Raw genomic sequence first — 26,782 nt, forward strand, 5'->3', positions numbered from 1 at the left:
CCCAAGGTCATGAAGATTTACCCCCGTGTTTTCTTTCAAGATTTTATAGTTTTAGTGTTTATAGCTAAGTCTTTGGTCCGTTTTGAGTTGATTTTTGTGTCCGTTCTGACAGAAGGGCCTAGCTTCCTTCTTTTTGCATGTGCATCCCCACATGCAAAACTTCCCAGCACCACTTCTTGAAAAGACTGTCCTTTTCCCACCGGATGGTCTTGGCACCCTTGTTGAAGATCAAGGGCCATGTGTGTATGGGTTCATTTGCGTGCCCTCAATTCTACTCTGCTGGTCTAAATGTCTAGCCTTGTGACAATACCATACTGTCTTAGTTCCTGCAGCTTTGTAGTAAGTTTTGAAATCGGGAAATGTGAGTCTTCCAACTTTGCCTTTTATTCTCAAGTTTGTCCTGGTGTTGGGAGTCCTTTGCACTTCTACATGAATTTGAGGATCACTTTTTCTGCTTCTACAAGTAGAGCATTGGAATTTTGATAGGAATCACGCTGAGACGGTAGATAAATTGGGAGAGTGTTGAAACTTTAACAATAGGACACCTTCTGATCCATGAACACAATGTGTCTTTTCATTTATTTAGGCCTTCTTTGCCTTCTTTCAGCAATGTTTTGTAGTGTTCAGTGTAGAACCCTTGCATCTCCTCAGCTGAATTTATTTCTAAGTACTTTATTCGTCTCAATGCTTTTGTAAATGGAATTATTTTCTTAGTTTCCTTTTTTGTTTAAAGTAGGCTCCACACCCAATGTGGGCTTGACCTCAGGCCCTGAGATCAAGAGTCAGATGCTTTACCAACTGAATCACGCAGCACCCCTCTTAGTTTCCTTTTAAGGATGTTTGCTGCTAGTATACTGATGGATACACAACTGGATTTTGTGTGGTGAGTTCAAATATTAGCTCTAATAGCTTTTGTAGTGGATTTCTTAGGATTTTTTACATATTTATTTTTTTATTGGTGTTCAGTTTGCCAACATATAGAATAACACTCAGTGCTAGCGGTGATAGAAAGGGAGGTGGGCAGGGACTGGGGGTGACTTGGTGACGAGCACAGGATTTTTTAATATATAACATTCTGGCATCTGCAAATAGTTTTCTTTCTTTTCCATATTTGGTGCGTCTTGTTTCTTTACCTTGACCGATTGCTCCGCCTAGAATGTTCAGTACAATGTTGAATAGAAGTGGCAGGAGTGAACATTTTGACTTGTCCGTGGTCTTAGGGGGATGCTTCAATTCTTTTACCATGGAATAGGATAGTAGCTGTGCGTTCTTCATAAATGCCCAATTTCAAGTTGAGGAAGTTCCCTTCTAATCCTAGTTTTCTGAATGCTTTTCATCCTGAGAGAGTACTGGATTTTGTCACATGCATTTTCTGCATCATTTTGTGGTAATCGTGTGGTTTGTTCCTTTCATTTTATTAATGTGGCATATCATGTTGATTTTCATACGTTAAGCCACCTTTACAATCGTGGGATAAATCCCACTTTGCCATGATGTATATTCCTTTTAGTTAAAATTCTTTTAATCAAGGAAACTGCTGGGTTTGGTTTGCCAGTGTACTTTTTATGTTTTTGCATTTGTAGTCGTAAGGTGTATTGGTCTGCACTTTTCTTGTGGTGTCTTAGTCTCACTTTGCTATCAGGGTAAAGTTGGCCTCATAGAATGATTTCAGAACTTGCCCCTCCCCCTTCTATTTTTTGGGAAGACTTTGAGAAGGATTTATAATTCTTCTTTTTAAAAAAATTTACATTCAATTAGCCAACATATAGTAGTACATCATTAGTATCAGAGTTAGAGTTCAATAATTCATCAGTTACCTATAACACCCAGTGTTCATCATATCACGTGCCCCCCTTCATGTCCATCACCTAATGACCCCACCCCCACCTCCCCTCCAGTGACTCTGAATTTGTTTCCTAGAGTTAAGAGTCTCTCATGCTTTGTCTCCTTCTCTGTGTGTGTATAATGTGTGTGTGTGTGAGAGAGAGAGAGAGAGAGAGAGAGATAGAGACAGAGACAGAGAGAGAGAGAGAACATAGGTCCTTATCCATTCATCTATCAATGGGCATCTTGGCTCTTTCCATAGTTTGGCTATTGTGACCATGGCTGCTATAGACAATGGGGTGAATGTGCCCCTTCAGATCATTCCGTTTGTACATTTGGGGTAAATACCTACTAGTGCAATTGCTGGGTCATAGGGTGGCTCTATTCCTAACTTCTTGAGGAACCTCCACACTGATTTCCAGAGCGGCTGCACCAGCTTGCATTCCCACCAACAGTAGGTATAATTCTTCAGGCATTTGGTAGAATTCACCAGCGAAGCCAACAGGTCCTGAGCTTTTCTTTGTTCTAAGTTCTTCTGGATGGATTCGCTCTCTTTACTTTTTTCATGGGTCAATGGAGAATTTCTATTTTCTCATGAGTCTGTTTTGTTACATTGTGTGTTTCTAGGAAATTGACCTTTTCACCGAACTTGCCTAAATTTTGGTGTACAATTGTTCATGGAATTTCCTTGCAATCTTTTTTTTTTATAAATCTCTGCAAGGCTGATAGTAATGTCCCCACTCTGATCTTAGTGGGAACATTTCTGAATTTAGTAATCTGACTCTTCTCTCCTTTCCTAGTATACTATTGCTTTTATTTCCTTATATTCTAAGGACATATCAGCTTCATAGGCTTCCATGTGTGTCTTTCCATATAATGCCACTTGTGCTAATGTGATGGTCCTACCACCTACCAAGTCCATTAATGCCAGCTGTACATGGAATGTCTGGAGAGAAAAAAACAAACCTTGGGTGATCGACAGAAACTTTGGGTTTCCTGTCAGGTGAAATGAGGCAGACTAGACTTCATAAGTCCCTTTATAAGTAGAGAACTCATATTCAATATTCCTTTTTTTAATGCAGGTATGGTCCTTACCACAGTGCTCATTAACCTTACCTTCGTAAATAGACACAGGATTTTGGGAAAAGCTTGACCGGTGTTTTCTGACCTCCACTTTCCTCACAGGGCCCTGGGCCCATGGGCTGACTTAGAACTGGACACTTGGTGGGGGACCAGAGTTTTCCACTAAAGCTGCTAACATCAGCTTTCTGCCTGCCAGTTCTCATTATGTTCTCCTTAGAGAAATCAAGTAATACCCCAGCCAGCTGCCCCTATATCTAGACCACAGAACACTACTATGTACTCTGTATACTATCTCTCTTGCCGCAGATTCTGGTCAGTCACAAGAGACTGGCCCACCAGGGCCTTGCAGTCCAGTATGGTAACGGTGCCTACCTTGCCCTGCATAGGCTTGTGCCACCACTGGGACTCTGCCTCTTGAGAATCCTGTTGTCTCCATTGATTGCCAGTCCCATGCTAGCATCTCTTGCTTCCAACAATGGTTTGCAGAGGAGAGTCGGCACTGGGCTTCTCAACGATGCCGGTGCCACTACTTCACCAGCACATTCCTTTTTTTGAGCAGGGATTTCTGAGCAGCCCTCCGACGAAACAGAGGCTGGAGGTAGGACATCTGATCTTACATTATATATCATATCTAAAAACCTACTCCCTTGGACCTTCTCACCTATTCCTCCATTTTCTCTGCCTAGGAAGTTCTAGTATTTCCGTGTCATTTGCTGCAAACACTTGTCCACGCTTATATCACGTGTACAGGAGGCTGCTGAGTTGGCCCCTTTCAGGACATCAAACCCCGAGTCACAGCTCTGTGCCCCCATGTTAATAAGTTCTCCCCATACGGACTTATATTCTGTTCTCTCTCTTGGGGGTCCAGCATTCTCAAAATCCATTGCACATACATTGTCTCACTTCATGCAAGTACCTAAGAGCCAGGTCCTACAGTTTTCTTCTGAATACAAGGCATTTCCCATCCAAAGCGAACTTCCTTTTTTCTTTCTTTCTTTCTTTCTTTCTTTCTTTTTTTTTTTTTTTGGTGCTTTCTAACCTAGTCTCACCTACCCTTGTTATTATTCCAATGGTAATGGAGGTTAGCCGAGATTAATGTCGAATAAGTGAAGCAACATCTGTCCCAGCAGGTACCTTAGATGAAGTCTTTTCAGCGTCTCCGAGAACAAGGAAGCTACTCTCCAGTAGCAAGGGTCAGGGGGTTGCTAATGCCCAGGTGAGGTTTCAGGGGGTTCTGGGTATTCAGTATTTCCATGCTCATCACCTTAGTGTGTCTCGAGGTTCCACTATGTCTTTGTCAGATGCACACTTAAATATGGAGACCTGTCAATTCTGTGCATGCCGTCTCCATGCAGCTCTGCCAACCAACAGAGTCAGGACCCGATGTTCCACCCTCTGCCTTGTGACCGTAGGAGAGGAGGCCTCCTTAATCCACGAGGTTAGGGTGGGTGACAGGTTGGACTAGCCCATCAGACACACACACACACACACACACACACACACACACACACGCACCCATGCTACAGAAACAGATTAGGGCGATCTTAGAACCCCCTAACAACTGCTCAGGCTGGAAGGTATCTCAGAGTCCACACAGCCAGCCCCCCAATTCGGCTACACATCCCGAATGTGATCCTGGTTCACATGGGATCTTTGTGGAGGAGAAGAGATGCATGTCCTAGGCATGTCCGCCCTCTTCAGTGGATGCCTCAGGCATACATGACACTCCAAGAGGGAGAGGGTCCTCACCCTTCACGCCAAACCAAAGGACACCCGCAATTTCACAGGCATGGGGAAATCTGGGGTTCTGGTTTCACATGTAGGCCATCAAACCATGATACTGATAACGATTTCTTACTAAGAAGGCAAAGTAGTGCCTCACAGTCACCTTACAAATGAGAGAGTCTTCAACTGTATCTTAATTAATCTACTGACTCACAGTGCCAGGAGTGGATGATGGGTGGATGGCTGGATGGCTGGGTGGGTGGATGCATGATGGATGGATGGATGAGGTAGTGAAGAAAATATTAGAATGTAGAGCCAGATATGGCCATAGGAGAAGGCTGAAGTTGAGTGGTCTATTTGGCTCGGGAGACACGATGTTCATAGAAGAACTAGAGTGTATTGTTCCAGTGTGAAAGGTCCACAGACAGCATGAGATGGTGTGTTTCCAAGTACATTCCAGGACCATGAGGATGTCATGTGGATTAGCCCAAGCAGAACGCCTCAGGAGTCATTGGCATCTCTCAGGCAGCATCCAAAGAAGTTGCCTTTGGGCCTGAAGCTTACACAATTTGGAAGGCCCTCTTCTAAACTTATGCAAAATGAACATGAAAGCGAATATTGATTTAGGATGTGAAGAAAATTCATAATGAACTTTTAAAAATGATGACTAAATCACTGAAATTCCAATATAGCATGTACACACACACAGGTGTGTGTGTGCATGGATTAAGACACAACTGTGTAGTTGTACAATCTAAAGTGTGAAGAAGCACAAGTTCAAAGTGAAAGATACAACGTTTTATTGGGAATCAAAACAGCTAACTCTTGCAAATTTTACACACATATTCACACAAATCACATGGCCGTGTGAACATATAACATAGGCCCGTGAGTGACAGCTGAGTCCCTCTAAGAATAGAAATGCACTCGGGTTCATGTCAGACCAATAGTGCTCATTTCCACATCACATTTTAAAAGCAAACTAGCTTTTCTAACATTTTTTTCCTCAAAAAACCTTACTTTCCTAAAGTTACTATCCCCACTTTCAAGTTAAGATAACAATTCATAGGATTCAGGGTTTATCTTTTAGTTATGCACGTTTCATTGTACCCTGAAAACAGCCACAGTTAGCCAAATGGAGGCTTTTCTGTAGCTCATTTCTGGTTCCCAGATCCCGGTCCATCTATTGCTCACACAGCTTGGAACGACTTACCAGCCTGCATATATTACTGCCGGAACCTGTCAGGGCTAGCCAGTGAATAAATCAAAAGAGAACGCTGGCTTGGTTTGAGATAGATGACTGCATCTTAGGGGACACAGTTCCAGAACAAAGTGCATGCTTTCCTACAATGTGTGCCACTTAGATGGGCTCCCAGCAGTGAACCTGGACTCCAGCTAGGTCTAAAATCGCTAAACTGTGTGTCTGATTAGTTGTCTTCCACAGAGGAATAAGCCACTACATGCAAAGCATCCCATCAGTCAGGAAGACAGCTAGGAGCCTGTTTGTTTTAGGAAACCACTTAGCCACTGAGCAAGAACTGCTTCCCTAAGTGGAATCTCAGGCAAGTGTAGAGGTCACAGTCTCGCACAGGCCGACAAAATGTTCACCGCACATTGAGATGTCGTTCACTCCCATGTGGACTACATGCAGATGACCAGTCATTACCTTTGGGTTTCAGACGGCTTTTCCAGGAACCATGAGAAGGTAGTGACAGTATATCGCAAACATCTGTGCCGTTGGCTTCACCCCTCAGGGCTTTTCTTCCACACAGATAAGCATGGCAGATCGAATTCAAGGAATTATCCTAAGAACCAATGCACTCATTTACACCGAGGTGTCACAGAGAGAGTGAGAAATCCATGTGATGTTTCTGCGAAAATCCATCTTACATTTTAAAAGCGATTGTTGCTTCATGTCTGACACCAGGGCTCTTTCACGTCATAAGAGATCGTGCGTCCCGTATTTAAAATATGAAGTGCTCTCCAAAGCAACCTTATGAAAACATCTAGACAATGACACATCCAAGTAAGTAGAGAGAAGTACAACGGTCTGCAGTATTTTTTTTTTTTATCAAATTAGTTTGCAAGGCGTTTGAGAACTAGAAACGATGGTGGCCGTGCTACGCACAAGTGCCACAGATGGATCCAAAATGAACCCAGCATGTTCCCGGGGTCTCAAACTCCTAGAACGTATGTACATGGCATAGAGAATGGAAGGATCCCGCATTGCATACAGACAGGCAATGAGAGGTCTCCCTGCTGCAGTGTGGGCACAGGAGGGCTTACTTATTAGCTTTGCCCCTTGGTGCCGATCTCTATCGCATTTTCTTTAAGATATTTTTATCAAACAGCTCTTTTTCTCGGTAATGCACGGGTGGGCCCCGTAGGTACTTTTCTTCTGCCTCCTTATAACCTAATCCGTCAAGTGCAGCAATTGAACAAATGATTGCTTCTGGCAGAAGAACTTCCAGAACAAAACTCACTTTGTCGTCCCTTGCCAGAGTCAGCCTCTTCTTGTCTATTTGTTTGTAGATTTCTTGTAAATGTCCCACCACGACATCCAACTGGTCTTCATCCTCCAGGTATGTTTCAACGCAGAGCGTGTACCTGTTGGAATTCAGAAACGATGTCAGCCACCTGGACTGTTTCCTGCCTTTGACAATGTCCAGAAGGTGGTGATCGGCCCCCTTCGTTTTCACGATGAAGTCCACGAGCCTCTGGTTGGCTCGGTCCCGAGCAGCCCTCATCCGGTCAGGGAGAATCTTCTTGCGGGGCCTCTTCCCGCCCACGGAGGTCTCCTCCTCAGAATCCTCCAGGTCGGCATAATTGACCTTTGGGAAGTCAGCCTCCAGATCCCCGTCCTGGATGGCTTTCCTAACTGGGTAACTGACGTCAGCAGCATAATAGTCCAGGAAGGAGCCTGCAAAAGACCCACAAGTGAGCCCTTCTCTGTAGTGAGAAATCAGGGAGAAACACCAGTTCACACTTTGCTCGTACATTTTCCTGGCTCTCTTCATCAGTGTTTCTTTCTCTTTGCAGTCCAGGGGCTTTAATCTTCGAAGAGGAACTCGAATGCCACTCATTTCAGCGTGCATGTTTGCCTCAATCAAAAGCACCCTTGCAGTCTGCTCTGCTTGGCTGACGCTCTTTACCACCGCTGGCCAAAAGGGGTGATTTTGAAATTTAAACCAGACCATCATTCCTCCTTCAATGGGACAAGGCTCCTGTGGAGAAAGCGTGCTGGTCAGTTGTCCCATTTCCTGGCTGACATCCTTCTTAATAGCAGTGGTGGGGTTCACAGCCTTTGAGCTGGCCGAAGGTCGAGATTCCTGCAGCCCTTTCTCAAACTCTGGTACCTGCAGCTTCCTTCTCCTGTTTGCCAGACGGAGTGAACAACGCGGCCTCAGGTTAGGGGCGCTGGAGGAGGCTGCCGCACCTTCCATGCCTGGCTCCCAGGGACCCTCTCCGTGGTCCTCAACATTCCCGGAGGAGGCAGAGCGCTCAGAGGAGGCATCCGGGGTCTTTGCGTGGGTGTCAGGTGCCTCTTCTTTCAGAGCCTCTTCGGGCACAGTGAGGTTGAAACCTGGTGGCGGAGATGGAAGGATGCCTCCATCTTCAGCCCCGGTACCCGCCTCCTTGGCTATGCGATGCAAAGACCTAACTCTTGAGGTGTCCCTCTTTTCCTTGCCCTCTTTCTCACCACCATCTTCTGAAAGTGACGGTAAGTTCGGGCGCCTGCTGGAGCTTGGTGAGGACTTTGCTTGCCTTTTCCTTGGAAGGGGAGTGAGGGTTGTGTGTGCCTGTGATTGGCCGCCATCTGGGGCATCCTGTCTCCGAGAATGCACCAGCCGCGATTTGAGGTTTCTGCGTTTCCTGAGACGCCTCAGTAAGATCCCTTTGGCCTTCCGGTAGTCTTTAAGAGATCGCTTTCTTGGTCCCCTTCGGGACGGTGTAGTGGTCTCTGGATCATCCGATGCTCCTGCTGGGCGCACATCTGCTCTCTCCTTCAGAATCTCCAATGCCACTGAAAGAGCGTTTCTGTAAGGCACTTCCTGTCCCGCTGGGACACTGGCCTTCGACTGGGCTGTTAGCAAGGAGGTAATGGATTCAATCTGAGACTCGTTTAGGATCTTTACGTCTGTGCTTTTCACTTTCATTTTTTCATCTACCGAGAGTATTTCAACTTCTAGAGAAAGTGCTCCTTTCCTCTTATTTCTTGGTGAGACCCCGGATCTGGACAAAACCCTTGCTGGCCACAAGTGGCCTTTCCAGTTGCACAGGACATACTCAGCATCCATTGTGATTTGGGTGTCCTCTCAAGAGGTGACTAATAGAGGTTGAGGGTTCTGGCCGTCAGACACACAGGCACGGCACATCTTCCCTAAAACAATGTCCTTCAGCACGCCTTTTGGCCTCGGGCCACAAAGGGTTTACTGCTTGTGTGGACCCTCCTTCTTCACCTGAGTCTCCCAGAGTCACGGAACGGACTGTATAGGAGAACACTGGAATGTGGAAAAGGAAGAGAAGAAAACCATTAGGAGAAAAAATTACTTTTGTGAACGTAGAAGAACATCGGTCACTGAGAATTGAAAGGAGATAAAACAAAGAACTATAAAGAGTTTGTGTGTCAGATAGGGGGAGTAAATACAAGGCAAGTATCGGGGAACATACAGAAGATGCCTGAGGAGTTTTTTAACCTTCCATACCCAACTTCTTGCCCTGCTTGTTGCCACTCCGTATTAAAGAGCATCTGTGTGGGGAGGCGGGTGTCGTTTTCCAGATCTCATTTGTGTTATTGGCCGTCTTGTGCCTTTTGTGCTCCCTGGGGCTCATCCTGGGGGGATGCTTCACTCGGTCCTTATTTTCTGGGGGGCGCTGATGCCACCCTGTGCACCCAAGGAAGCCAGGGACGATCTCCAGCCTACAGACCCTGAATGCCAGCCAGCCCAATCTTGGGTTCAAGAGCATGAGCTTAGAATCCAGAGGTTCACGAAGATCATCCTGGTGGTTACTGGTGCCATCCTTCATAAGGATTGCTACAGGCATGGGCCATTGGCTTGACCTGCCCTTTTGCATTGCACTACGGTGGCTCAAAAGGCTGTTGCCCACCCCCCTCCCCGCCCCCAGAGCTAAATTTTCGGAAAGAGATGGCTGTAGAGCGAGGAGCGGAATAAGCCACACTCCAAATGTCAACATGAAATGACTGCAAGTGAAATGTTTAGTAAAATAGGAACGTCTTACAAAACAGCACGTAGATCGAGGGAGGCGTGAGTCTTTTCGCGGCACCTGTTGGTTCACACGTTCCAACTGCTTGTCCGGCAGACCCTTTCCTCTGCTCTGTGCCTCTGAGGTGCACAGTCCTTCCAGGGATCAAATGGCCTCAAATGTAGATACCCAGGACGTACGTACCTCTAATGTTAATCTAGAAAATCAGAAAGGCAGATGGGAAATTAAGTCAACGAAATGGGGATGGAGTCATCATTTTCCCTTCCCCAGCTCTGGAATACAGGCTATTCTGAAGCAGAAATGTTAGTTACATCTCATTTGGAATGTAGACCTGTCTCTCTGCTTCCTTCGTTTGAATTTCAAAAATATTTCCATGTTAACCTGTTTAGTTTAGGCTGGTCCTCCTATTTCAGAACCATGGCCACTACTACAGCTTTCATAATAGCCTTTTTGTCCGTCTTAAATGCAAGGATTTAGTAGTAGCAGCGTTTGTGTGTGTGTGTGTGTGTGTGTGTGTGCGCGCGCAACAAAACGGTGTCTATTATGTAAGTGTGTGTTGGTGTTTCTAAAGTAAAATTGTGAAGAGAAAAACCATGCAGAGGGGTATACACGGGGGCAATACATGATAGATGCTTACTGTCAACATGATGGTGTGAGCGTTCAGCGCATGTTCCCAATGCGCCATCTACACACGCGTGCACATATGCCTAGCACTGTATTTCTTCACTCAAGAGCAGTATGGGATCACTGTTTCGTGGGAATCTGATTTTTTGCATCAGTTTTGTGAATCACTTTTTGCAATGCGGTTTCCCTGACATTTAAAAACTTCATTTAAATACATTTCAAACTTTTAGATGTGTGTCATGCAGAAAATGCAGTTGTTCTCTCAATCCCCCTTCCGACCCGTCAGGAAATACCTGTTAATGGGTTCTACTTTTCCACATATACTGTTCAATTACGTATCACAGTTCGCTTACAGATTTTAGTTCATCCAGTATCGGTTTCAAATGGTACGCTTTGATTTACAACAGATTATTTCCCTAAGAAAACACATGTATGCAGGACTTTGTTCACACATACTCCTAGCTACAATATGAAACGTATGATGACTAATGACACAGACTTTGGGCCCAGCCTGCACAAACCCTTTCTTGCCAGAATGTATGATCATGCAGGTATTGTGTCCTCTGCTTTACAGAACTCAGTGTACTGGCTCTTAGATCACGGGTGTCGGGTGAGGACACAGAACAGAGAGGAGAAGGAAAAACAGGTAACTCAACCAACTGCAGTCTCCCTGCAGCATGACCTGCCAGTCTCTCACACAGAACAGGAGTGCCTGAGTCACCTGAGCTCCAACCAGACCCCCAAGACAGACACACACACACTCACAGATACATACACAGACTCAGAGTGATGAGGTTAGAGACGCAAGATGCCTGATATTGATGCATGGAATCCATGTTTTCTGCTCTACGCATGCATGCAAATGTTGTTGCTTCCAGGGCAGCTCGTCTCAGTTCCTTATCTCGGAATTACACACGGAGAATCTAAAATGCTGTTTAACACCATAAAGTAGGAAAACCATTAAGGATCAGTAAGCTGATCACCCAGAAGGAATGCGAACTGCAAATATATGAGTCTCGCACTTTTAAATTCTGTTTAAACCTATTTTCTATAGAAAGGGCTTTAAAAACCATAGCACCTATTTGAATATTCTCTCCCATTCACGTTTGTGTACATCTGTTCAACTACGAAGCACTTTAATGGAGTAACTTGCAGCGGACAACCAAAATATCAATTGCAATCATTTTGTCCGGTTACCAAAACGATGCACCCTTGAGAGACGCATTCAGAAGGAAAGGGTTTTTAATGAAAATATAAAATCCTCCATGGCCTACTCACCATGTGCTTTGGCCCACTGTCCAAACAGCTTCCATTGAAGGGTTGGCACATAATGTTGCAGATGATTTCCTTATTTTTTCATCCTGACAGGAGCACAGCTCTCTTCTTTCCCTCTAAGGGTGCATCCAGGTGGGTGTGTAGACAGACACGTGGCAGTTGGAGAGAAAGAGGGACAGATAGAGGGAATTACATGTAAATGTTGATCCTCTTCTGCACACCAGGAACAAGTATTAAAAATAGAACCCTGAATGACACTGAAGTAACTATTAAAGTGACCCCCAATTCTCGGAGGGCTTGGATCTGAACATGTATCCACAATTCTAGTTTACAGTCATACCAAACATGCCTGCCCAGTAAAAATGAATAGAATAAAACAGAAGGGGAATCGTAGAAGTAACAACTCCACGATTTGTAACTTCAGGGTCAATTCCAGACCATCAAGAAATAGAACCCTCAGATGAACCAGCTTCAATTTTTAAGTCCTGCTGTTAACTCTAGTCCATTTGCTCCTTGGCTAAGGAATGAGAGAACGTGGTGGCAACGAATATTTATTTCTCCAATCAATCGCCGTGACTTTTGGAAGAATGATTTTGGAAGCTTTGTTCCTTAACTCCTTTCCCCGTTGAGGGCTGTGATCACTTCCAAACAAAAACGAAAACAACCCTCTGAACGTGTTGTCTCAAAACAAGGGCACTGTCCTTGATAGGACTCCTGCACCCCTCCACTCCCCAGAGGCAGAACTTCTCTCATCTTTACCCCAACACCCTCTCATCCCTTCCCTAAAACCAGTGCTTATTTATTGGACTTTTTGTGTGTGTGGTTTTCATTCTGAGATGGAGGAGGAAGGCGGGGCCATAGGTAGAGGGAGATGGAATCTTAAGTAGGCTCCATGCCCAATGCAGAGCCCCACACGGGGTTCGATCTCATGACCCTGATATCATAACCTGAGCTGAAATCAAGAGTGTTGACCCCAACCGACTGAGCCACCCAGGCACACCTTGGAGCTTCTTTTAAGCTGTAGGCTTTGTGACCTTAAACTGTCCCCAAAACATGTATTTCCATGAATGGACGAGTTAGCAGTTCCCCCTTTTGGCTATAAAGGCACATTTCACGCAATTTCACTTAGAGAGAAAACACGTTCTTGCCTACTGTTACACCTTTCCAGTGCCCCATGAATCCAGCATGAACTTTCCACCTGTCAAAGTTTTTAACCTCATTCCATTTGTAGAGCAACTGAGTGGGAATTGCATCTTCAAACCTTTCCCTTATGTTGCTCACTAGTTTCATAAACTCATGGAGGTCACACCTATTTGGAAATGTGGACCATTTTTGTATAAACATTTCAATGGCAAGTAGCGCAGACTGAAAAATCGTGAACCGCCCTCAGTTCTACCAAAGAACTGAAAAAACTAGGCTTGCTTCTCACCTACCAATGATCAGCTACAACACTCAGAGCACCTACACATTCAAATTGCCAAACTCTGCCCCCCATTTTCCCTTAAGAAAGAAGGAACCACAGCAACTACGCTTGCAGGCACACACCATCAAGAGCTCTAGAGCTGCCCAGAGGAGCAGAACCATGAGTGCTTGTGCAAAGGACGACACAAACATCAAGGTTCCCCTCAGGGCCTTATTTTAAGACTAGAGTGACTTCTGTCCCATTCCTTTAGCAAACTCAGGTGGTTTCTCCCATCAAGCAGGCCAATTTTCTTCCAGAGATTCTCTGTTACCCCTCCAGTCACTGTTACCTGCCACAGGGAGACCTCCACTTCCCTCTCTAACAGTGATGAAATCATGCACAGCCTTAGGACTGAAAAAGTCAAGGGCATCCTGGTCTTTCCTGCAGGCGAGACTTCCATAATTACTGATAGCCCGGCGAGCGGACAAAGTGTGTATTTCAGAACCTATTAATTTCCCTGTGTCGTGCACAAGGAGAAAAAGGTGCCCTAATTCACAAGACAACTCACTGCATCGTAGCTTGTCATAACGGCATTGGGTGTCTGCCAGGTGCTTGCTACCCATGGGAATAGACTAACAAACCGATAATCTAAGCCAACAAGGGCATGTTATGCATCCAACACAAGGACTGATGCAGACCTTCATGTGCTGACAGAGGACAAAAATTCATTCACTCCCCCCCCCCCAAAAAAAATATATCTAGAGACCAGTGAAGCGCAAGTAATACGCTTTCCGTAAGGCACACATTCACATGAGAGCAACGGTGTCTACTTCATCTTTGGATACAAAGACATGTCAATGCAAGAGAAGAGTCCAGAATGATAAACAGAAATGTCATGGCACTGTTGCATTGGCAAGAGAGGAAGGAAAAGGACAGAAGTGGGTGGTGAGGGTAGACATCATTTCTCAAATGTTTTAAAACATTACACGGAGGACACATTTACGTGTACATAGGCACCGAAACCTTACTTTGCAAAGATTCTAAGGTGATATGAAATGAAATCCTGGATGTAAGTGAACAAAAAGCAGGCAAGCAAAACAGTACCAACCATTGCATAGAAAGCGATGCAAATACATTGCAAATGTCTTTGAGGTACATTTTCTATGGATCAAAGGAAATGTTCATTATTAAAATGTATATATTTAACCACAGAAGATATATTGTACTGCGGTCCAAGAAGAGAGAAGGGCTGCTGAATGTGTGAAGGAACAATAGGCAACAATGTTCCAAAATATCAGATGGTGTATTGAGATGCCAACCTGCAAGCATAATATATTCCGTCCCTCTCCCTGCTCTCCCTCTCTCTTCCTCTCTCTCTAACATTCACACACACACACACACACACACACACACAGGTCTAGGCTCATCATGGTTAAACTTCTAGAACCCAGTGGGAAAAGAACAGCTTTAAAAGCAAAGAGGGAAAACCAGCATGACTTTTAGGCAACACTCTCTTCCTATTTTTATGAAAGAGAACTTGAGTCATTTGGAGATCAAAAAAGAAAAAAAAAAGTACAATTGAGCAATGACGCAAGAGTGTCATGACAGGAAGAGTGGGCACTTGTAGTTCCAGAGAGCGCAACGGAGGATACGGTGGTTCTGAGAAGCCGTGACGTCTGAAGAGGAGACCTCAGAGCGTGGGCTCCGACCTTGTCTGTTAGAGATGTTTCTTAGATCATGTGTGTGTCGGCTACTCAGAGTGAGCACAATATCATCCCCTAGGCTACACAGAGTCACATTAGATCTTCCAATCCTACCCATTTGCCTCATTTGCTGACTTCTTTCTCCCTCTCATTTCACACACATAATAACTTGACTCTAAGTCAGTGCAAGCGAGTCAACTTACATCTTTAAGGGTTCATGGGACAATCATCAAGCAGAGGTACATGATGAGGAATATTTGGGGATCTCTGCTTTCAAGAAGTCAGGTAACAATGCCCTCGGGCAATGGTGTCACCTTAGGACAGCAGAAAGGGGCCCTGGTGTGACAGAGGTATTCAGTCACCTAAGCTCCCCAGCCCCAAGAGAAGCTGCCATCCCCTCTGATAAAACAGGAGGGATTAGAGCTCTTAAAGTCCAACTAAAACCCACACACTGGCAACACACAAACACACACACGACTCACACATTGATAGCAGACACTGACTAGTCCGACGTTTCTACAGGTACTCCATCTCTCCAGTCTGTAAATATCCTTGTTAAATGTTTCTTCTGTCTCCAGGAAAGAATGGCTTACCCCAGTTGTCATGGAAACCAGAATGTCATCAGAAAAGGTCTTCCTGATGTTCGCTTTCTATGGAAACCAGGAAGTACTAATACCTCCTCAGATGCAGAGCGTCGATCGTGGTCTCAGTCAATTACACCCTGACCAATCCAGTGAATGAATGAATGAGTTTGTGAGTGAATGAATGAATGAAACATTGAAGACAATATCTGATGGTCTCAGAAAAGGCACTGAGGGCAGGGGAGTTTTTGCAAAATGGGTTATGGAAGAAATAAAGTGGAAAGATAACAGCTTCTGTCTTCCCTTCACACACACACACACACACACACACACACACACACACGCTTAGGATCCAGGTTCCGTTAAGGACCTCCTTTCAACGTGCCAAGACACATGAGGCCGTGTGTGTTTGTGTGGGTGGGATTCAAGGACTCTCAGTCAATTAAAAATGACCCAAGAGGAGAAGACGTGTCAGGACAAAGGCCCTGGGTGTCAGAGGTCCATTTGCCTTAACTAGAAACTCGGGTTGCAACAAGACCAAATGACCCTCAGTGTACCCTCGGACGACTGTGTACTGACAAGGTTTTCGGGACACCAGTGGTTCCTGAGAAGAGAGGCGAGTCCCCAAAAATGTCCCCGATGGAGGACAATAGGGAGATAGAGATGAGCCTCTCACATTTGGGATGTGCGCTCAGCTTGTACTGCCGCAACCACACTGCCAATGAAGGCTAAGCCCAGAGGTAGGGCTCCTCTCAGAAGGGCACACAGCGCACACTTCCTCTCTCATTGTCATCTACATCAGGGGACAGAGCTGCCCTGTGATGTAGCTCTTGTTTCCTGTTAATGAGCTCCAGGCAATTCTTCTGTGGCCAGTCCTGGGCAGTGTGATGTGCTGGGAACAGGCTTTCGGGAGGGGAGATTGCAGTTCCGAGCTCCAGGGTTTTCCTATTTCCATGTTGTAAGTACTACCATTATGGCCGAATTCAAACCACTGACACGATGTCACCGAATGCTGATTTGGCAAGTGATGCCCCAAATCAGCCCTCACAAGGTGACGGTTCCAGACAGACCCAGCACAGCCATGGACCCCAGATTCCAGAGCCAGACAAAGCCCTCTCGTTCTACGTGCAATCCACGAGAGCAGGGCAAGCTGGACTCTTACACAGAACTGTGTGCCACCTGAATGAAGGCTTTCGAAAGGTTCTTGGTGAAGAGGAGAGGAAGAGGCATACCAAGAGCCTCCATGTATGTAGCCTATGTAGTTTTAGGGGTGGGAAAATAGTGGGAAGCACCCATGGCCAATCTTTTCAAATCAGAGATGCTTTCTGAAAGACCAACTGTTTCCCCTTAATGTTAGACATTCTAGGGGGCGTTAACAGCTATTGTTAGGCTTTGGTTTGCAATTCCGACTGACTAATAATATTGAGCATATTATCATGTGACTTTTGGCCATTTGTTTATCTTCCTTCGGGAAATACGTACTCAGATCTCTTTCCCATCTTTATTTGTTTTTTCATTTGGTTGGAGTTGTAAGGGTTCTTTCTATACTCTGGTTGCTAGACTCTCCCTAGACATATGATTTGCAAGGGGAACCCTGGGTGGCTCAGCGGTTTGGTGCCTGCCTTTGGCCCAGGGCGTGATCCTGGGGTCCTGGGATCGAGTCCCAAGTCAAGATCCCTGTATGGAGCCTGCTTCACCCTCTGCCTGTGTCTCTGCCTTCCTCTTTCTCTCCGTGACTCTCATGAATAAATACATAAAATACTTTTTAAAAAATCATATGGGCAGCCCGGGTGGCTGAGCGGTTTAGCGCCAACTTCAGCCCAGGGCATGATCCTGGAGACCCGGGATCGAGTCCCACATCAGGCTCCCTGCATGGAACCTGCTTCTCCCTCTGCCTGTGTCTCTGCCTCTCTCTCTCTCCTCTCTGCGTATTCTCATGAATAAATAAATAAAATCTTTTTTAAAAAGACATATGATTTGACAATGTTTTCTCCCATCTTTATGATATCTTTCTCTCTCTCTTGATAGTCATTTATTTTTTGTTCTTTTAAAAAAAGATTTTACAAATTTACTTGAGAGAGAGAGTGAGAGACAGAGAGAGAGAGAGACAGAGAGAGAGAGGGAGAGAAAAAGAGAAAGAGAGAGAGAGAGATAACAGAAGCAGGAGGAGCAGCAGAAGAAGCAGGCTCTCCGCTGAGCAGGGAGCCCGATGCGGCGCTCAATCCCAGGACCACAACCCGAGCCAAAGGCAGATGGTAACCGATTGAGCCACCCAGGTGCCCAAAGATGGTGTCTTTTAATGCAAAAGCTTGTTTTCATTTTGGTGAACGTCAATTTACCCATTTTTTTTTCTTTTGTTGCTTTTGGTCTAATGTTTAAGAAATCCGAGGTCATGGAGGTTTACTGCTATCCTTTATTCTAAGAGTTTTATAATTTTAGCTCTCACGTTTAGGCGTTTTGTGTATCCTGTGACTAGAGTGTCCAAGTTTGTTCATTTGTATGTGGATATACCGCTGTCCCAGAGCCACTTGTTGAAGAGACTATCCTTACCCCCTGGATGGTCATCATCAGTCATCCCTCACCCAACATATTGGTGTAGTTACGGGAACCAGTGAAATGCTGAGCATTATGAGGAAGGGGATCAGAAGTACAACATAAATCATTGGCTTAGCCTGGACCGTTAACTCGAAGTAGACACTATGGAAGAAGGATCGGACTGAATAAAATATTGAAGATTTGCTTCCAAATCTTAGATGAAAGAAGTAACATGTGTGATTAAAAACAGACGGAAAAAATAAAAGCCCAGAGCTGGTAGCAAATCAAGGCAGGCACCAAAAGGTGAAAGGTCCAAAGAAAATAATATAGGGGGCAGAGAGAGAGGGAGGGGGGGGGGAGAAGGATGGAAGCAGATAGTATCCCTCACTTTCAAATCGTATAGTACATCTGAGTAGTGGAATGAAGCATGAATTTCATTTCCTCTGTAAATTTTCTATTTTGTGAAAATTATCCTATCGTGAGTCTTTATTGCTTTTATAATTAGAAGAGAGACTTGACAGGAGAACTTAAGTTAACAAAGAGCGCTCTGTATTAAGTTATTTTTGGAAAGTAGACCGTTCTTTATGAGCTAACCTCTGGAAGGATAACTTCAAAATTCCTGAAAACCTCTTGGCACTGCCGTAAGAAATCACAACGTGCTGAAATGATCTATAGACAGGAGTCATCCAATACCTGTGTTTTTCTATAGTCGGAGGACCTCTGAGATGTATCAATTTGATTTCTCCTTACAAGTGTAAAACAGACAAGTTCACGGTCGGTGTTAGAAAAGTCAAAAGCTGTTATGACTCAAAAGGTGTCATAACTCATCTTGGTTAGTCATGGAGCAGATGGTCCACTAAAGTCCCTTGTTCCAATTTCTTTCCTGATTTTCAGATTTTTAATATTTTCCTCACATCCTTGGTGGGCATTTGCAAAACAAAGACAGTGGTTTTATGAAGCCGCCAGATGGAGATATTGAGCTGCCACTGTTTGTGACAGTCAGGTCCTTCTTGACTAATACAGTGGTTCCAAGTTTGAGAGCAACCTGGAGAATTTACTGAAAATGCAGATTCCTAGTGCACGCCCACATGGTTGATTGGGCAGGCCTAGGACAGATCCAAGGAATCTGGACTAAACACTCTCCTTTCAGGGATTCTGATATATCGGTGATCCCATGCACCACCCTTTGAGAAGCTCTGATGTAAATGGCCATTGAAATCATGCACATAGGTGGAAACATTTAGGGAACGTGTATCGATTGAGAAAAGAATCAAGTAAAACCAAGTCCTGAGGAACATCATCATGCGAAGGCTCATTTGAAGAGAAGGAGCTAGCAATGGTAAGAAGAAGTCGCCAGAATGAAAGGAGATAACGGGAGACTATGCAGTTATGGAGGCCAAAGGAAAACAGAGAGAGTGGGAGGGAAAAAAAGGAGATAAGAAGGGTCAACCAGACTGCATGCATTTTTGATCGAATTTATTCACACATCCGTCATCATCTTCTCTGACTTCTTTGGAAGAAATACTGCCTTAAACAGTAAGAATGTGGGATCCCTGGGTGGCTCAGCGGTTTAGCGCCTGCCTTCGGCCCACGGTGTGATCCTGGAGTCCCGAAATCGAGTCCCACATCGGGCTCCCTGCATGGGAGCTGCCTATGCAGCTGCATCCGTGCCAGCTGCGTCTTTCCAGTTCCAGAAGCTTTCCTAGCAATGCCACCAGTATCATCTGGGACACGTATCATGGCCAGCCCATGGGCTGGACTGAGCCACGTGCTCATCTTCTGCCTCTGCCTGTGTCTCTGCCTGTCTCTCTCTCTCTCTCTCTCTCTCTCTCTCTGTCTCTCACGGAAAAATAAATTTTAAAAAAGAGTAAAAATGCCCTTGTGATGTCTGACACACCCTAAGTTATTCATGTACTTGAAATATATATTTCCCGTCCCAAGTCCACATTTGTTAATGAAATGTTACAGTTAATCCTGATGATGAAAATCAGTTAGTTTTTACGCTTTGAAATATGTAGCAGGCACCGGCTTGCATTCAATGTTTGATATTCAGGAAATTGTGTGCCAGTGGCTCACAAAGTGGCCACAATAATGGCAATACAATAAACACGAAACGCCGATCACCATTACGATAGAATGAATCAGAAACAGTAATGCTGCTATACTGTTACTAATATTTGACTGGTTCCCGGATATTACTGAGGGCCCGTACGAGTTTTTATGCATTATTTCACTTAGCGGCATCCAAAATATCACGAGACAAATACTGTCGGTATGCCTTTAAGATAGTACGAAAGTGATCAAGGCTTCGAGAGAGAAGTCAAGAAGTCAGCTCGGTGTCTCACAGTCCCCGAGCGGGACAGCCCCGTTTAATGGCATGCTGGACTGTCAGTTGGTGCTTTGAGCATTTTTGTGAGTTTCCCTTTAAGAAAACCCAACGTAGTCAAGTTTTGCATTACTTTCAGAAAGGCACAGGTTGCAGGGACCTCCCGGTCGCCACCTAAATCCTTGCTCTCCTCTTCTTCCTGGGCCCCATCTAGGCATCATTCGCCGGCTTGCCTTGCTGTTACGTGTGACCGTGTGCCTGAGATCCAGGCAATGGGACGGCAAGCGGAAATGAGGCGTGCCACTGCCAGGCCTAACTTGTAAACACCTGGTACCTGGTGCACCTCTGTGCTCTTTGCCCCTTCTAGCAAACTGCCAAGGGGGCCACCTCCGGGGCTCCCGTGGGAGCCCCACGTTGGGTGTGGCAGACTTTCTGACAGCCGGGGTCCCTGTGGAAGTGCATGGATAGTGCCTGCCAGGAGGACCCAGTCACTTTCCCAGTAATGTGCCAAGAGTAATAGATAAACTAGTTGAGATAAACCAGTTGAGTCCCTGTACACGTTTGGGTTTAGGTGTTAGGGTAATAGTCTACCACCCCTGACACAAGCTGGGCAAAAATAAATTTCAGGTATGCGCTGCTCTGTCACCGTGAATTGCGTCTTCCTGCTTGTTGAATCAAGCAGCTCATACAGGGGCTTTGTTTATTCCAGGTAACACACGGTAGGAATACATAATCCAGGGCTGGTACTACACCTCGGGAAGCCAGGATCTCCTCTCTTCTCGCCCCTCTCTCCTTAAATGTGGCTTTTGTCTCCAGGGCCACGGGCACTGCGTCTGTATCACTGGCAGGAGCAAGTGGGAAAGATCAAAGGGGAATGCCGGCTGCGTCTTTCCAGTTCCAGGGGCTTTCCTAGGAATGCCACCGGCGTCATCTGGGACACGAATCACGGCCAGCCCAGGGGCTGGACTGGGCCACGCGCTCACCTGTCTGTGCAATGGGGTCAGGGTTCTGTTAGTAAGGACGAAAGGGTGAGGGAAGGGGTGCTCGGGGAGGTCCAGGACCTGCCACAGCACTTACACGTATCTATACTGATCATCCAAATCCCCAGTGGGAGCTTCTGACAAATCGCGATTCCTGTCCCGGTGCCAGCCATAGGGAACCAGAATGTCCCTGACAATTTGGAACCCGAAAGCCGTGGTTGAGCTACTGGCCCTTGCTCTACCGAGGACAGACCCTTGTTCCCGTCATCTGGTCTGGTCTGCGTGGACTCTTCAATGGGTTTGTCATTTCATAACGCTTAGGTGCACTCCAAAATGCCAGAGGCAGCACCTTTCTCGATTGACATGTTTTGAAATTTACATGGAAAACAAGAACTTTGTAAAGGACTTCCACCTCCTCAGTCACAGCCTTCAAACCATTTTCTGCAGTACTGGGACAGGCAGGCACTACTGGAGACCATGGCTTGTAGCTGAAGACGTGCTGTAGCCCCAGAGCAGCAACGGGACGCAAAACAGTGAAGAGGCGAGGGCCAGGGGTGGGCAAAGGGGTGGTGGAAGGGGAGGAGGGCGGGGGGTGGGGGTGAATGGTGACGGGCACTGAGGGGGGCACTTGACGGGATGAGCACTGGGTGCTATTCTGTATGTTGGCAAACTGAACACCAATAAAAAATAAATTCATGATTAAAAAAAAACAAACAAACAAACACGCCAAAGGTCTGGCCCTTCCTCCACTGTGCGGCTCTGCAAACTTGGGTAAGCATCTGTAGTCTCTGACCATGGTCCTCTTAACTTATAAAGGGGCCTTGCACCAATTCACCTTCCAGAGGGTTATTAAGGTCATCCAATGAGTCACGGGTGTGTATCCCTTCAGGCCAGGGCAGCATAGCTCGCTGAAGTGTTGTCTGTATTCATGGGCAAACAGTGACCAATACGAATTGTGAGTTCCAAATCTGCTTGGTAGAATGATAGAGGCTTCCCGCATGGTCAAAGTGAGGCACGGGAATAGGGTCCCGTTAGCACACAGAGGACTGGATTACAGTGCAGGGAGAGGAGCGAGGCGGCACAAGTCACAGCGACAGGCAGAGGAAGGAGTGTCAACCAAGGGTCTCGGCAGAGAAGTTGGTTGAGCTCGTTCGAGGGCCCAGTGGCAGGCAACAGCCACGGTGTGCTTCGGGCGGTGGCAAGCAGCTCAGGATGGGGAGGATAAAGGGGGGAGTCAAAGGAGACGAGGTGCTAAGGGTCCTCGTATGTAGGGTCGACCCTCGTGTGGAGGCTGTCAGGAATCACGGAAGGATCTGAGTCATCAGAGTGTAAGCTTAATACCGGAGGACTCGGAGTTGGGCCTGACCTAGAATCTTTGTTTTTACTCTTTAGAGATTTGTGTTTATTTATTTCTTCCTGAGAGACGCAGAGAGAAAGCGAGGCAGAGACAGAGGCGGAGTTGGAGAAGCAGGCTCCAGGCAGGGAGCCCTACGTGGGACTCCATCCGGGGTCTCCAGGATGACGCCCGGGGCCGAGGTGGCGCTAAACCGCTGAGCCGCCCGGGCGGCCCCGACTTAGGAATCTTCATTGTGCCACAGGCTGTGGCTTTTGGCACAGGATAAACGAAAGGAGCGGTGGGACGGGACAGAGAACCAGAATCGGGGACATAGCGAACCTTGATGTGTGACCGGGCACAGCTGATAGTGGCGAAAGCGTGCACCCTTCAGAAAAATGGGGACGGTACGGTGACTTTTTTTTTTTTTTTTCTTCTTTTCCATGGGGGGACAGAAGCAATTAGATCACGACCGGACAGCAAGCACAAAAACCAATTTCACGTGAGCAGAGACTAAAAGATACAAAATAAGCCCTTAAGTCAATTTTGAAGAAACATTTATGACCTCGGAGTACAGGCAGCTTTCATCCTAAAAGGCCCGGGAGGCCAGGAAGCACCTGGGTAAATCGGAAACGTCACAGTTTATAGACGCCTTGCGCATCAAAGGACATTATCAACAGGCCACGCAGGCAACCCGAGGAATGGATGAAGATCATTGCAAATGACCGACCCGGTAAGAGAATAAAATCCTGAACCGTTAAAGAGGTCCTACAACTCACCCGCGGTGCAAAGAAAAAAAAAAAAAAACAAACAAAAAAAAACAGAAAGAAAGAAAACCAACGCGCACCCCAAAAAGACAGAAACCTTATTAAAAATTGGCAAAGGACCTGAATGGGCATATGTCTAGAGAAAGGACACCCGTGGCCCCGTCCCCGTAGGCACTTGAAAAGGTGGTCTGCGTGAGTAATCGCCAGTGGAATGAAAAGTCAGAACCGCAAGCAGCAAGCACTTCACACCCTGTAGGATGCCTGTTTTCAAACAGAGAAACACGAGGCAACAACCAAACGAAAGCCAAAACCAAACAACTGGGAATTACAGGAGCTGGCATGATGTGGAGAAAGGGGAACCACTGTGCACTGCTGGTAGGACTGTGAACAGGTCATCAAGTCCTCTGAAGCCTTGGGCGCATTTATTTTTATGTGTTTCTCTTGGGCTCATTTAAACACCACAGAGCGTAATCGCACGTTCGGCAGACGTGAGATTCTTCGTAGCATCGCTGCCGTCCAGGGCGCTGCAGTGGAAATAAGGGCACGTGGACGGAGGAGCAATGGGGCGAAGGCATTGAGGAGCGGTTCCCCGGGGGCGGGGGCGTGTGCTCCCAGGGGGAGGGGGAAGGGGGCCGCTTCCACCGAGCGGTTCCCGGGGGGCGGGGGCGTGTGCTCCCAGGGGGAGGGGGAAGGGGGCCGCTTCCAGGCCTATTCCCGGGGCTCCACGGGATAGCACAGACCCTGTTAGGACACAATGCTGGGTGGAAAGGGACGTGGCGCAACCGCCAACGTCAGGCAGGACGCTGACAGGAGTTCAGTCCTCCTACCCGGGCAACCCAGCGGGAGGCCAGCACAGTGAAGGACACGCGCAGGGGTCTGTGAAACAGCACCAAAGGCAACCTACCAACCGCCAACCCAAGAGCGGAGCCGAGACAACGGAGGGGGTCGTTTGCTCAGGACCCTCGGGGAGACGGCTATTCCTCCGGGAAGCGGAAGCGCTGGGTGGAAAGGGCCCCGCCAGGAGCCCGACGAGGACCTGCGAAAAGCCTTCCGCCTCAGGTCAGCAAGGTGGAGGCCTGAGCGGCCACCTGCTCCACAACCCAGTACCCTTTAGTGATTTCCCAGGAAGATGAAAGTAACGTCCTCGGGCTGCAGAGCCGGAAACGCGCAGCCTGGGCCCCGGGGCTCAACCCTCGGCCCTCAGCCCTCAGCCCTCGGCCCTCAGCACTCGACCGACCCTCGGCCCGCGGCCCTCGACGCTCCACCCTGGGTCCTGACCCAAGACCCTCGGCCCTCGCCACGTGAGCCCCGTACCTCGACCTCCCTCGACCCTCGAATCTCGACCCTCGAACCTCGACCCTCGACCCTCGACCCTCGATCCTCAGGGCCGGCAGGCACCGGCGCCCGGAGGGCAGGGGGCCCGAGGGGCGTGTCTCTGGCGAGGTCCCGCCTCCCGCATGCGCACTGGGCCAGCCCCTCAGCTCAGCGACGCTCCCGCGCAGGCGAGGCTGACTGGCTCCTCCCAGTCAGTCGCGAGGCCCTCAGAGGAGCCTGGTCGTCGCCGCGGAGGACCTGCTGTGGAGGTCGTTGTGTGCGCGGAGGCCTGAGAGGGGCGGGGGATGGGGATGCGGATGGCGATGGCGATGGCGATGGCGATGGCGATGGCGATGGCTGGGGCGGAGGGAGGGACAAGACAGAGGCGATGGGGGTGGGGGTGGGGCGGAGGGACGGAGGGAGGAGGGCGTCGAGAGACGCGGTGGGTCGGGGTGGGGGTGCGAGTGGCGGTGGGGGTGGGGTGGGGTGGGGCGGAGGGACGGAGGGACGCAGGGAGGACCGACAGAGACAGGGGGTGGGGCGGGGCGGGGGTGGGCCATAGGGACGGAGGCTCGCAGGACCGAGGGGCAAGACAGAGGGGTTGGGGCTAGCGCTGGGGCATAGGCACAGGAAGGGGCATAGGACAGAGGAAGGGTCAAGACAAACGGGGGCCGGGCCGGGGGCCGGGCATAGCGACCCCCTGGGGGGCCCAGCCAGGCAGGCAGGCGGACCCGGTGGCACTGGGTGGCCGTGGCGGGCGGGGGGGGGGGGGTATCCTGGAACGTCCGGGACCAGGGCGTGGGGCGGCCACGGGGGCGGCGGGGCTGACCTCTGAGGTGACGTCCCCACGGGGTCCTCCGGGGCTCCGACGGGATACGACCAGGCCCCTGAGCGCAGAGCTGGCAGGGCGGGGAGCGGGAGCGAGGGCCCTCATGGCCCGGGAGGGTGACACCTGGTGAGGAGGGGCCCTCTGCGCCTGGCCCCCCGGCCACACCACCGCCCGGGCCCGACATCTTGGCCCCCGGGGGCGGGGCCACGGCTCGTCCTGGGGGTCCAGGTGGCCCGTCGAGGAGCCCCCTCCACCTGACTGTCTGCCGACGGGTGCAGAACGGCTTATTCCCCGCGCATCCCCAGGGGACGCGGGGGGGTTTCGTCCCGGCCACGGTCGGGTCTCCAGGCCAGCACAGCCCTGCGGGGAGGGACCTCGGGGGCCGGGCCGGCCTCTGTCCCAACGTAGGCGCAAGAGTGCGGCGGAAGGGCGCGGCACGCAGATGGCCCGGGGCAGCTGACGTGCCCCGGGTCGCCGTCCCCGGGGCGGGGGGGGGGGGGGGGCGGGGGACGGTGGGGGGCAGGGCTGCGCCGGCCGCATCCTCCTTGCTCCCTCCTGGCCCGGCCAGACACACGAGGACACGCGCAGCCCGGTCTGTGCAGAGGCCCCCTGCCTGCCGACGCTCGCTGACCGTGTCCCCATTTCTCGGTCGCGTGCTCGGGCTCACAAGGTGCGGGACAACTCGGAGGACACACAGACACCTCGGAGGGAGGACAGACACCTCTGCGGATGCCTCCGGCTGGCAGGAAGCGCCTGGGGAGGAAAGCCCCTGCGGAGCCTCAGAGAATGGCAGCCTGTGATTCGGGCGGAGGAGGCAGCAGAGAGCTGAGTGGGCCAGAGGCTGCTGCTGCGGAAGGTACCGTCTGCCCCACACCTTTGCGGACACAGCGCTCGCTCGGAGATGACCGCACGCGGGGCAGGTCTCTGCCTCCGAGTCCTCCGCGAGGTCAACAGTACAGTCCTCCAGCGTGCGCGCCCCCGCACGTGTGTGTGCGCGCCAGCGCAGTTTCACCTGCCGCAGGCTGCCCGCTGGATCCTCCTGTCCCAAACCAGGGTTCCAGAGGCGGAGATCGCACGCAGCTCTTCTGCCGCGCCGCCACCCCACCCCGACCCCACCCCGCGCCCTGCAGGCCCTCTTTCCCAAATACCTCCCACGTGCCGGGTGCTGTTCTCTGCCGTTTAAGCGCGCCAAAGGCCCGGAACACCTTCGCCGCCGCGTGGTCCTGGGCCCCGATCTCCTTTCCTCTGCCCTTGC

At 48.7% G+C, this 26,782-nt stretch overlaps 2 protein-coding genes and 1 long non-coding RNA gene across 12 annotated transcripts in view; 2 read left to right on the forward strand and 1 right to left on the reverse strand.

Moving 5' to 3' along the window:
- The window catches only part of LOC118353686 (uncharacterized), a 57,223-nt gene extending 41,490 nt beyond the window's left edge, over window positions 1-15,733 (forward strand). The window contains exon 2 of the long non-coding RNA XR_007409303.1: window positions 15,441-15,733. This is a non-coding gene — a long non-coding RNA (uncharacterized LOC118353686). The remainder of the gene's footprint in view (window positions 1-15,440) is intronic.
- LOC112644143 (synaptonemal complex protein 3-like) overlaps window positions 1-26,782 on the forward strand; it is a 161,293-nt gene that overhangs the window by 125,717 nt on the left and 8,794 nt on the right. For 4 of the 7 annotated variants that reach the window (XM_049107216.1, XM_049107215.1, XM_049107217.1 and 1 more), the window contains one exon: window positions 26,198-26,383. In XM_049107216.1, the coding sequence (XP_048963173.1) occupies window positions 26,257-26,383 (127 nt within the window). In that variant the 5' untranslated portion in view covers window positions 26,198-26,256. Of the gene's footprint in view, window positions 1-24,485; window positions 24,971-26,197; window positions 26,384-26,782 lie in introns of those variants that run through there. The other 3 variants (XM_025422319.3, XM_025422324.3, XM_025422308.3) reach the window with 3 other exon arrangements.
- Window positions 5,409-24,832, reverse strand: LOC112647530 (PWWP domain-containing DNA repair factor 3B-like). 4 transcript variants are annotated; one of them, XM_049107212.1, is made up of 5 exons: window positions 24,699-24,832; window positions 11,761-11,873; window positions 11,258-11,413; window positions 9,874-10,054; window positions 5,409-9,134 (listed from the first exon to the last, which is right to left on the reverse strand). In XM_049107212.1, exon 5 carries the CDS (start codon window positions 8,928-8,930, stop codon window positions 6,948-6,950), a length of 1,983 nt encoding a protein of 660 aa, XP_048963169.1. In that variant the 5' UTR covers window positions 8,931-9,134; window positions 9,874-10,054; window positions 11,258-11,413; window positions 11,761-11,873; window positions 24,699-24,832; the 3' UTR covers window positions 5,409-6,947. The 4 variants fall into 4 exon arrangements, with proteins under 4 accessions (XP_048963169.1, XP_048963170.1, XP_048963168.1 ...); XM_049107213.1 differs by lacking the exon at window positions 24,699-24,832 and adding an exon at window positions 15,345-15,462; XM_049107211.1 differs by lacking the exon at window positions 11,258-11,413.

This window comes from Canis lupus, chromosome X (genome assembly GCF_003254725.2).
Source record: "Canis lupus dingo isolate Sandy chromosome X, ASM325472v2, whole genome shotgun sequence".
Lineage (NCBI taxonomy): Eukaryota > Metazoa > Chordata > Mammalia > Carnivora > Canidae > Canis > Canis lupus.